Consider the following 12,409-nt stretch of genomic DNA (forward strand, 5'->3'; position numbering starts at 1 on the left):
ACTTACTAAACTTGAAATTTGCAATACATGAAAATTTCTTACTCTAGGTTGTGTTAATATTGACAAAGAAGTTCCATGGTGTTGCTATGTGTAACACTTAATATTATTTTGATGAATTATTGTTAAATATATTATAATTAAGTTTTTGGGCTGCCACCCTTTTGTATTTATCTAAGGATATTTAGTAGTTGGGCAGCCATTTTTATTTCATATTTATCCAAAATTCTTAAAGATAACTTTGATTGACTTAGTCTTCCATAAACTCCCCATTTTCATTCTTTCAAGAAAAAGAAAACCCCAATCCTCTCTCTTTCTTATCACCTGAAAACTTCATGGAAACCACCATAAATTTTCACTAAACCAACCAGCAAAATTCGTTCTTGGTGAAGCTCAAGTTGCTCCTCTCTTTTGTGGTAAGTTACTAAACCCGTTTTTACACTAGATAGCTATTAGTGTTTTCTTCATATCGTTTTGTATAGAGCTCCCTTTTAAATGATCTAAGACTTTCTAGAAAGCTATTTCATAGATCTATAACTCTTATGAAGGAACCAAAACCTAGTTTGTCTTTTATGTACCCGAAAATAGGTGATGAAGTACAGGGCAGATGCTGCCCAGATTTTCTATTTTACAAACCCTCCCTGTACTATTGTTAGTAAGTTTACCATAACTTTTTGTACAAAATGGATATGGGGATGATTCAAGATGTTCTGAAACGCTAAGACACATATCTACAACTGTAAAGAAGACCACACAGTCTAGTTTGTCCTTTTTCATCTTCAAATCTGAGTCACAACACGAGACAGTGATACTGTCCAGAATTTCTATTTCAAACATTTTTGGGTAATTTTTACCAATATCATGTTTAGTTTGACATGTTAAATCACTGAATTTATATAGATATTTTATTATGTATTTAAGGTATATTTATCCTTGTAAAAGCTAAGGGGAAGTGTTTGAGTAAATGGACGGATTTGGTTTGTCTAGGGCGTAAGACGATTCGAACGTCCTCAAGTTGTGGTTGAACTATTTTGTGGTAAAACACCAAGGTTTGTATATAAACTTTGTACTCTTTTTACTTGCTGAAATATTTTAAAATAACCTGATATTTTATTTTTCTTGTCTTCAATTAATAGCATTGTATTCGTGTTATATCAAGTATTGCAAGATATTTGCTAAATCGCCCACTCGTACGGATTGTTTGATCATTTTGTATTCTTGTTGGGACTTTGTCCTTCTTGTGGCAGTGACTTTGTCACTCATCTTAGTATGCCTCTTGATTTGGATGTTTTGTCATCTTGACTTTGGATTTGTAGTTCGTCTTAAATTATGGAACTTGTCTGTGTTAAGTATGAACTAGGAAGCCATTTTTAATATGGTTCTTGATTCTCTTGACTATTGGATTTTGACCCTACTTGATTTGGGACTTCGGTCCATCTTGATATCTTATGCTTAGTGTGATGGCATGACGTACATATTGGGCGAAAAGTGGATAGTTGATAAGCTTTCTTGGATTGATAGTATATGTTTCCTCAACTCTTGAATCTTGAACATTGTTATTGATATTTGGAAACACTTTAAGGGTTGATATTTGATTCGCTTGTTTTAAATTATGTTTCATTTGAGCTACCTATGACTGAAAATGGGAATTGGAGAAGCTAATGGCTTCAAACCCAAAGTTTATAAGCCACTACGTTTTATGCTTAACGATAGTTATTTTTTATCGTAGGTAATGTACGGGATGAAATTTGAAGACGGCCTTATGAAGTAGTCTTTTTGGGAGCGCTTATGGAGATCACATTTGCATATGCACCATGGTTTTGTATAGTTTTGGGACTTGTACATGATATATATATATATCACACTTGTGTATGTTATTTGGAGGATTTGGATATTAAGACCAAAATCTTGTAACTTGAATTTGATAACTTATTTTGTTGTTTTAAGATGTGTTAATAACTCAAGTCTTGTAATATATTAAATTTACACTTTGTCTTATATATATGTACAAAGGAGAAAATTAGTTTTTCTTTTTACCCGATAGTTTAAAATTTATGTAAAATATAATTTTGTTAGGAAGTTGCTTTAACGGGTTGATTATTCAAGAAGAGTTAGATCACCTTATGTTAAAATTTTGACATTGTATTTCATTTTTAAAAATAAAATAAAAATTATGAAGAGTATTTTCGAAAATAAAAATATTGCACTTTGGAACTCATCGCATGGGCCTATTTCCGCTACTAAATTATTCTGAATAATTTTTTTAATTAATATTTTCTTAATATTGTAAGTAGTAAATTAGATTTGCTTCGTAAGTAGCACCCTCCCAAAGGGGTTGCTACATTATTAATGCTTTTATAATAATAATATAGATATATAGATAGATATAGATAAATTTAGATTAAGAGCTTCTAATTGAGTGTACTCTGTTCTAATCCCGATATAATGAGGACATGTATGTATTCTAATGATTCTTTTGTCTATTTGACATTGACTAATGTTAAAGAACTTCGAATAAAAGTCGTGCGGTTTAGTTAGGACATGTATGTAATTTTGGTTATTCTTTTCTTCTTCTTTTAAGTTTGACAAATTTCTTAATATGCATATTTACTGGTTCTTGGGAATGTGATTGACAGTTTTCTTTTTCCGTTTAGAGATTGACAAACTATTGAATATATGCAACTACTAGCTTGAGCTCTCAGTGACTTGACATGTGTAGTTTTAACATCAGACATGAGAGTTATTTTTATATATCGTGATAATTCGTGTATTTCAAATTCACTATGTTCTCTATTTCTATTTGCAATTAGAATATATATATATATATATATATATATATATATATATATATATATATATATATATATATCTTTTTTTTTATTTACTTTTTGTATTAATAATTTTTTTTATGTCTTGCCATTAATGAAGATGGCTATTGGCCGAAACCAAATGAATACAGAGATCCCATTTATTTGACAGCTTCATTCTTCGGTTTTTCATTTTTTTTCCTGACAAACTAAATTTTAATTATGCACACTCCCAGATAAAGTACAATACTGATTCACTTATTGAAGTTTTGAAGACTTAAAACACATAGTTAAACAGTAAAATCTGTAATCCACCAATTCCAATTTCCAACCCATAATATGCTGTTTGGTACTTTGACTTGTGTAATATCTAAAACACATCAAGTTCCCTCCGTTGCTCTTTGACTAAGCAACCATTTGAATACTATCAACATCCCAAAGTCTATAACTTACAACAGATTACCAATCGAAAGACTTTAATGGTACAGCATCAAATAAATACCTACTGCACACGATCTTGTTCTCTGTTATTGTATAACGAGATGAGCTGCTAATGTTACAATATACTCCACCAGAAACATGAAATCCTGCACTGTATCTGAAAAAATAACTGTTTAGTTCTAAATATTTGAATGGCATCCAGTGAAAAGGGTATGTAAATTTATGAATAAAACGTGAAGCTGGTATGTTGACACGATGAAACTATAGTAGAGCAGCGACAGATGATCACAACAATGAGTCACAAACGCAAATTGATCTTCTCAGACCACTTGAAGATATCTGAGTAAACTTGATCACCTCCCACGTCTTCACCTGTACCACCAGCAGCAACTCTCATTATATCCTCTATCAAAGCAAAATTTCCCATTATATCAACGTGGGCGCCACTCTGTGTACCGCGACCCTCAAGAAGGTTTGCGGGAGGAGCATGATAATACTCCCTTACATAAGTTTTGATACCAGAGGGATTAAATCTAGTTCTTCCGCGCCATCCTTTTGCACACATGAATCCTGCGCTTAATGCAGGCACAGTCTCATCACCATCTACTGTGTAAACACCAGATTTCAAGCAGCTATCTTCATCCTCTTCATCAACTGAAGCATCAATCTGGAATGGAATATTGCATCCTGCTGTTGGCATCCGTCTGTAAACATATGCTCTTTCAGTTTGAATGCCGACTCCATACATTGAATAGATCTCCATGTCAGGTGCATCTGGTAACCTGCAGAACAGATCAAATAGAAACAAAAACGCAACTGAGAACAAAATAATTAAGACTAATTTTATTTAAAGAATGCTGCAGCAAATTTTAGGAAGCATCCTCACGGACTTTCAAATTTGACTAAACTTTCCGAGAACTCTGAAAGGGGAAAAAAGAAAAGTGAACTTGAGAAGAGAATCTAAAATAAAAGTTCATACAATTCCCATGAGCCGCAAGAAACAAAAGTATCTAAAGGATCTTAACTTTTTCCTGTTCAAAAGTATCTAAAAGGGCAAGAAAGGATATAACCGTTTTTAAATACTTTTAAGTTCAACAAAAGACATACACATGTGGCTGAAGAATATAGAAAGGTGGCATACAGCCGACAGTTAATCTGTGCCCCCTCAATCTGTCAGAGATGAACCTACCGTCACTAAAATACTTGACTTATTTGGCTTCTTAGTTTTCACAAATGTAACCTTGAATTTTGGAAAACACAAGAGAGATAAGATGTATTTGGAGAAAGTCATGTATTTTATCAGAATTCAGCATTAAGATAGTGCTGGAACAGGTCAGCTGGTACTGAAAGAGATTACTGCTGCCCCTCAACCACACTCTACCTTAGGGAGGAGAAAGAGAAAGATAATGATCTAGCATACCAAAAATTCTTGTCCAAGTGAAAACTATTGACTGGAAACTGTTGAAGATTTTTTTTTTTTTTTTGTTTTTGGAAAGTAAGATAGTCAAGACTCTAACTCTAAAGGCAAATTTGGTTTTGATTTTTGAACTTCAACCTATAAAGTTAAAGACCGCTTTTTCATCTTATCTGAAAGGATTCAAGTAAAAACTATTTTATAGGACACCAAAGAAAACATGAGAAGTCTTACTTTGTTTCCAATGGATTTGACCAATATTTGTAGTGTGAATACTTAGGATCATCCAAATCATCAGCTATCCCATATGAAAAGTGAGCACTACCACGGGCCATCATCTTTGGGGCAACAAAGTTGAGCAAATCCAAAATCTCTCCAGCTGTATAAACCTTAAACTCTTCCACTGCTTTAGCACCACTAACACCCATGTCATGGTATTCGTTCCACACATCACAGGTGTTATTTGCAACATTACTGCCCTTTACAGCACCCTGCATGTAAATAAACGCTAGTTAGTTCCAGGCATCAGGAAGCAAGTGGGAGAGATAATATTATTTAGCACAACCTGAAAGCACAAAAAATTAAGACATAACTTGACAGACAGAAGATGTTTCAAATTAGCATAAATAGGAAGAAAAGACGCCCATTATATGGAAGGACACTGAGACATCATTGATCATTCATTTTTAATGTTATTCAGTTCAATCCCATGGAAACACTAGATTGATGCACATTTCACATGTGCTGCTGCTGACATAAGGATGTTAAATAGGAGTAATAATTAAAAGAAAAAGTAAGAAAATAGGCATTTCTTCGCTCTATAAGAGGCACATTGTACGTCATAGCCAATGTGGTTTTCAAATTTGAGATATTTGAGAGAACATGGTTCTATTTTTCCATTGCTTTTCCCTGGCAGTTATGATGCTTTGCTTGTCTAGTTCTGCTTCTGCTCAGCAGATTTTCAGCAAACACATAAAAAGAACTTGACTCTTATAGTCTATTTGGAGCATAATGAATTCAGATGAATTGGCATAACGAATAGAGTGCCTCGTTAAAAAAAAATAAGGGACAAGTGACAAGCTTGGAGTATTATTTACAAGTAAAAGAAATACTTTTCAGCAGGACATTCAATATGACCTTAACTGTAACCACCTTTGTCATTTTCATTGGCAGGGGAGATTTTTCTTTTTTCAAAAAGGAAACTTTGAACAGATTATTTTGCTGAGATAGCAAGTGTTTAAGGAATGCTTCATGTAGTGATTTATCATACTTCTTTCTTTTTTGTCGATAAGTCCTCACCTAGTACTTATCACAAAAAGGGAATGCAATAATTAAGGATGTCTAGAAAAAATTGATATACAAAGGCATCATCCACTTGTAATATATGGTTAGACTTCATTTGTTTCCATTATTTTACACTGACATCACACCAAGCACATTGCATTGGCTCTTAAACATGCAACCATGTTACCAGGTACCCAATTCATTCTTTGGTAGTTCCCCAAAAGCAGCAGTTTTTAGCAAGGCTGGTCATACCCTGCTTGGCCTAACGAATGCTTGCTTATAGCATAAAAATATAAGTAAAAGAACTGGAATCAGAACAAGAACTTCACATCAAAGTGCGAACTAATTTATAGATAGTTTTATTTCTGCTTCTTTTTGTGCCTCTATCAGAGGGGATCTAGAATTTGAACTTTATACGTTCAGATTCGCAATTCTACCACATCCGATATTTATTGGGTTCGAAATCTATTGTTTATATCAATCTACAAAAAGAAATATGTTATTTTATACTTAGCGGTTTCTTTAACGCATACCAAAAGGTCTAAGCTAAAGCTATTGGGTTCAAATGAACCCATAGCTTATTCACTAGATCCACCCCACGCCTTTAGCATTTCTGATAGTTGAAGTCTGGTTATTCAGAATCACCGGCACCCACCGCCACCACCAATGAAATCAATGTTGAAAGTTGAAACAAATAGAGGAAAATAGCACATACGAGAGAAACAATGAGAGAATTTGGTTTCTGATTAACATTACCCTAAAGTCAATCCTCTCGAGGTCTGATGAATGTGCCTTTGCTGCATCCTTTCCAAAGGATATCATCCTTCCATAACTGTAATATTTTGCATTAGAATCTGTAGTTTGATTCTCGTGATGGCCTGAAATCTGAGCAGCATCGTCTTTAGACTTACTTTTGCAAGGAGAATAGCCTTCCTCAGGTGACCAGTCAAGATCGCCCCAGATCGTGTCCCCTCCTCTTGGTATCATTGACATTGTTGAGTCCCATGTTCGTGTCATCTTCATTATGTGCTCTAATGTTTGAAAATGGAATAAATCCTTATCCAGAACACCTGGGGCTATAGCCCTGAAATTGAGGCGAATTACAAAAGAAAGAAGAAAAAATACATTACATGCAAGACAAACTTAAAGACCTTGCTGCTCCAGAAAAGGACTATGAGGATGCTGGTGCTGAATTGAATGATAACAAAGGGACGATGAAGAAGATGAGTACGAGTGAGGACATTATGGAGTAATATGTTTGTTTGGTGTTGCTTGGTTTATGTGTGTTTGAGGCACTAAAGCAATTTGTTTTTCATTTTGCTGCCTACTCCAAGATGAGTTATGCTAATATGGAACTCAATTTTTACGTAGTTTTTAATGGTTCAATGCTTAAAAGTGCATTAAATAGAAAGCTTTCAGGATATCGGTTTACATTTTGGAGATGCTCGAAGTTTTCAGAGCATAACTTGAAAGAAATAAAAGAAAGGGATAATTTCACAGCATGTAAAGGAAGTTGCTGCATGGGTCACAAATTAGTTTCGATAACCAAATAAAAGGATTTAGCTCTACGTAATTTGCACCCTTCCCTTTAACTGGCTGGCGAAGAAGAAAGATTCACCAAGACCAACTTTACCTGGCAACAGCAACGTCCCGTGCTTCAGCTGAGAAAAGCCCAGCTATAGATTTTGGAACACCTAGCAATGGCCCACCAATATTCATCACTGCTTTAATATGCTTGGCGCACCAATCGGGCCCACCGCCACCACCCATTGGAGCTGGTGCCTCCACCCACTTCATAAAATGCAAGAAGTATACAACCCCCATGGAATGTGGAATAATTACTGCCTTCTTGCCCCCATTAGTTGCAACCATCAGTTCTATATTGCTTTTTATCCGACTCAGGGTCTGGTCACGCACCTGTTGAAGTAAATTGAGCATCACAGTTATACATTTTAAAAATGATCACCGAAACAGCTTTTAACGTGATTTCATCAAATACAAACATAGACGAAACCACATAAGGAGACATTAGTACCTCGGTGTTCTGAAATGAAAGCCTCCAATCATATGCAGCCATATACATTGTTTTCTCCTCGTATCCTATTCGGGCCAAATTAGCAATCAAAACTGCCCAGACGAAGTATCCTGGAGCAAAGTAATCTGCAGCAACAAGTCCACTAACTGGCCTAACTCTAATACCAGGAGGATCCATCCCAGTTTCATTATCTAGTGTCATATGGTCCACCCAGCACAGCGGTCTGCAAAGAATCACAAAAAATAAGAAGTGAAAGAAAATGCTAGCAGTGGTTACAGATATTTAAATCTTAAGGGGTGAGCTAGAGGATAAGAGGTTGTTTTCTGTTTTGTTCTTCCTTTATTACTACTCCATATCTTATCAAAAGAAAAAGTTAAAGGTTAAGAACCATGTTTTGAAGTGGAGAAAATCCAAGAAAAGAAAGAAAACATGAGATCCTTTCATTCCTAAACAGAAGTCTCTTACTAAATCAGAAAGTAGCACTGCCTAACTGAAAGATGTATTACACTCTGTAGCTTACAATTCCTGGAGAGCAAAATTTCAACAGTCAAAATTAACTGTGGTGGTGGTAGATTACCTATTAGTTTTTTCAAACTAAAAAGCTTATTGCTAGATATTAGTCTCTTTGACTGAAATTGAAGTGAATTCAATGCCACAGATGTTCCATCCTGAAAGACAGATGATTTTTTAACTATTTCAGCTGATGGCTAAAGATCGTTTTTTGGAGATTTCACTGATGCCAGAAGTATATCCTTTCTTCAGCTTTGTATTAATAAACAACGATAATTACTTTATAAACTAACACCAGAAAGAAGATACACTAAAGTACATCAAATTAAATAAACTGTACTAGTCCGCGTTGAAATTGCAAGCAAAATAAACTTTAGGACAACTATCCGGGACAGAGCCAGGATTTTCACAAAGGGGATTCAAACAATAAGAAGTAAACACACGACAGTTGCTAACTTGCTATTGTTCGTAGGATGCATATACTTCTTGCTGTTGGTTCATAGGATGAACCCATGCACCCCCCCCCGCGCTCCACCCAACACAAAGCTCCGCTCATGTGACAACATAAAACTAGAAGCTTTTCAATGTCAAACAGTTTCCTTATTCAGTATTTAGTAATATTCAGCTGAAAGAAGAGTATCTCAAGAGATAAAATCAGTGTGTAAATCCTCTCATTATTTAGAATAAAAATTAATTAGTCTCAAAATCATCCTCTCATTATTAGAATAACAATTAATTAGTCTTAAAATCCAGCTGAAACTCTAATTCAGTATGTTATTATCTTCCGGATTTAAGTTATATACGCTGACGGGGTATAATTCTTTTGCATTATCATTGAATTTTAATATGTGATAGCAGATTGTCAATTACTCTCTCCCTCCCCTTTTATGTGGCAGTGGCACACTTTGCTTATTAAGAAAAATACATTTTCATATTTAGAAACAATTCACTTTAAACTTCTTATTGAGTTGATTTTAGGCCACAATTTTCAAAGGTCTTACTTCGATGCTTAGTCGAATAGTGGCACATAAATTGTTACAAGGAAGTTCTCACTCCTGTCCACAATAAGTGACCAATTTGTTTAGACAAAAATAGTTAGTGTGACTAAACTACACTTAATTAAATGTTGCAGGAGTAAAAGACTTTTTAGGGATATGTACATAAGAGTAATTTTGGAAAAACAAATTGAATTTGTTCTTGATTATATAAATGGACACTTATTTTGGACCAAAATAAAAAAGTAAATTGGTGACTTACTGTGGATCGGAGGGAGTAATACTTATCAAGAGATTTAACTTACTTGCCTAATAAATGACCAGATTATACCAAAAATAAATAAAATCACAGCCTCAGTGCATAGACAGGAAGAGGCACGCAGATACCTTTTGTACACTTCTCCAAAGGTACCGCCCCAAAGCCGCTTCCGGAACAATCCTTCAGCACACTGATGTCCTTCCCAGAGTTCAAGGCCGCACGTGACGATTCCGGGAATAAAAACCACAGGATGCTTAGCCTTTAATCCTTCCTTATGCAATTTAACGCCCGGTGGATCAGGTAACGGCCCCGTTATCGCCTCCGTCACGTACTGCGGGAACGACGCCGGCATAGCATTATATAAAAACAGCAGAATCCACCACACACAGCATATACATCCTATAAACCAACAGCAACTGTCGATGCACGACCATTTCTGCTTGTTTACTGCCCTTATATTCTTCTTACTTTTCTTATCGTCTTCTTCTGCATCAGGCTTTGGCTCCGCATCTGATGTAATTTCATTTTCAGGTGCTTTTCTTCTTCGAATTAACGACATCTTTTAATTGTTTTTTATCTTCAATTCGACTAATAAAATGCGTCAAAAGATGCATATATAGCTTCCGAGGGTTCGACAACCGGAAGCCGCCGGCGGGAACGGCAGCTGTGTCGGCGGGAAAGGGAAGATAATGGGTGACTGAATTAAAAACGATAATTTAGAAGCTGGTAAAATGGGCATTGGGTGGCGCAGAGTTGTGTGGGCCCGGCAGCGAAAGCAATGAATATACGTAACGTGGCGTGAAATGTATGGATAGATTGGTGAACACTTGTTATGTATTTTAATCCGCCCGCCTGCCACAAACGGACCAATCTTTAATTAATTAAACAAGACTCTGTTTATTGTTGACTTATTTATTAAGGAAAGTTGAGAAAAAAAAAAAAAAAAAAATTAAGAATCCACACATAGTTTAAAATTCGGTCAGGAACCATAGTTGTGGACCTCGAAGAGTGCCTAACACCTTCTCTTTGAGGTAATCTGAGCCTTTACCCGATCTCTAGTAAACAAACTATTTATAAATAGAGTTATCTGCAATTAGGTGCCCTAACGCACCTTAAAATCGTTTGGTGGCAACTCTCCTCTTTTAACACCCATTTAAAAGAGTTTTCATATGTCAAAACCCGCCTTCGCGAGAAAACATCTTGGGACATACTACCGAGCATCGATATAGAAAGAATTAATAATCCAACACGACACAACGCTCAATTTGCTTGTCCCCAATATACTCATCGTTCTGTTCAATACTTTGCAATGTTGAGTTTTAGTATAGTGTTGTTCACTTTAAATTTGAAAAAAGGACAAATGTTAGGTGAATCTCTTGCCGCTTTTCCCATTATTTGACGTTTTCTTCTGATCTCTTTCTTTGCTCCTTCCTTTTGTTTATTAGCAATTATATTGTATAGACAAATAATATGCAATTTCAAAGTCACATGTCGTGCGTATTTTGAATTCATCACATGCCATTCACATCTTTCGAAACTTATTTACCTAATATTAGAACGTGCTACTTAAAGAAGTGTTTCTCTATGGAAGAGACAAAGTACTCAACAAAGGCGTTTAAAATTTTGAGAGAAGTTAATTTGTAGCCACTAGGGCCAAACTTATATCACCTAATAGTCACAAAATAATCCTTTACAAGTTATAGTCTAAAAATAATAATAAAGGCTAGCAACCGAAAAAGCTGAAACTATACGCTCAACTCAAACGAAAATTAAAGCACTCCTAATCAATTTTATTACCTAAATTCACGCGTTCAGTATGGGATCTTCAATCTCCAAACACTATAAAAGTCGCCCAATTATTCACATTGTCAAAAAGATTCTAGGGTTTCTAAAGATTAAACCCAGAGAAGAGCTCCAAAAAATTCACGGTGAAATTCAAAAATTTTGCACGATTGCGGCCTACAATCAGCTTAATAGAGTTGAGATTTTGTTCTTAAATTGTAAAATCAATACAAAATCGACAAACTCAACTAATGTCTATGGAGATTGTGAATGTTGGAACTACTGTTCCAATTTTGATTCTGATTTTACTTCAACACAGTGGTGAATGGATAAGTGAACGTAAATTTATTAATTTCCTTGTTAATGGCGTGCTGATCAATTCGGGATGTAGCTATGAGTATTTTGTTGATGAGATATACAAGCAATTGGATATAGATTCAATTACAAGTGCGATGGAGATAAAATATACAGTGAAGGATGGCTATATAGCAATTCCAATATACAATGATATGAGTGCACGCTTGTATATGGAGATGAAAAAGAAAAACCTGGATATCACTGAATATCCATTATGCATAACGTTGAAAACTCTGTATTCAAGTACTGAATGCTCATATTCAAGTTCATACTTGGGTGGCAATTTACTCGCAACAACTTCAGCTGGTTTACTATGTCAGAACGTAGAAGAAGTACACGAAACTAATATTGTTGAGATGATGGATAATCATGAAAAAGAAGACAAAATTGAAATAATAAAAAAAAAATTATATAATAGACAATCCACAACATGAAGAAATTGCAGAAGGTCAGTTATATTGGGACAAAGATACACTCATTAGTGTAATGAAGCACTATGCAATACGAGAAAAATGTCAATTTATAATG

General features: G+C 35.1%; 1 protein-coding gene and 1 long non-coding RNA gene across 3 annotated transcripts; one reads left to right on the top strand and one right to left on the bottom strand.

The window, feature by feature from the left end:
- The first annotated feature begins 206 nt into the window (after positions 1 to 206).
- LOC104097533 (uncharacterized) lies at positions 207 to 1,995 on the top strand. Of its 2 annotated transcripts, XR_011414539.1 has the most exons (3): positions 210 to 413; positions 919 to 1,046; positions 1,727 to 1,995. It is a non-coding gene; the product is annotated as an uncharacterized lncRNA (long non-coding RNA). The 2 variants fall into 2 exon arrangements; XR_686563.4 differs by lacking the exon at positions 919 to 1,046 and having other exon boundaries at positions 207 to 413.
- A 1,194-nt stretch (positions 1,996 to 3,189) lies between these two features.
- LOC104097532 (phospholipid:diacylglycerol acyltransferase 1-like) lies at positions 3,190 to 10,446 on the bottom strand. The gene is made up of 6 exons (XM_009604102.4): positions 9,871 to 10,446; positions 7,979 to 8,201; positions 7,577 to 7,860; positions 6,700 to 7,027; positions 4,894 to 5,150; positions 3,190 to 4,027 (listed from the first exon to the last, which is right to left on the bottom strand). Exons 1-6 carry the CDS (start codon positions 10,299 to 10,301, stop codon positions 3,544 to 3,546), a joined length of 2,007 nt encoding a protein of 668 aa, XP_009602397.1. The 5' UTR covers positions 10,302 to 10,446; the 3' UTR covers positions 3,190 to 3,543.
- Between the last annotated feature and the right edge of the window lie 1,963 nt (positions 10,447 to 12,409).

This window comes from Nicotiana tomentosiformis, chromosome 3 (assembly GCF_000390325.3).
Source record: "Nicotiana tomentosiformis chromosome 3, ASM39032v3, whole genome shotgun sequence".
Classification (NCBI taxonomy): Eukaryota; Viridiplantae; Streptophyta; class Magnoliopsida; order Solanales; family Solanaceae; genus Nicotiana; species Nicotiana tomentosiformis.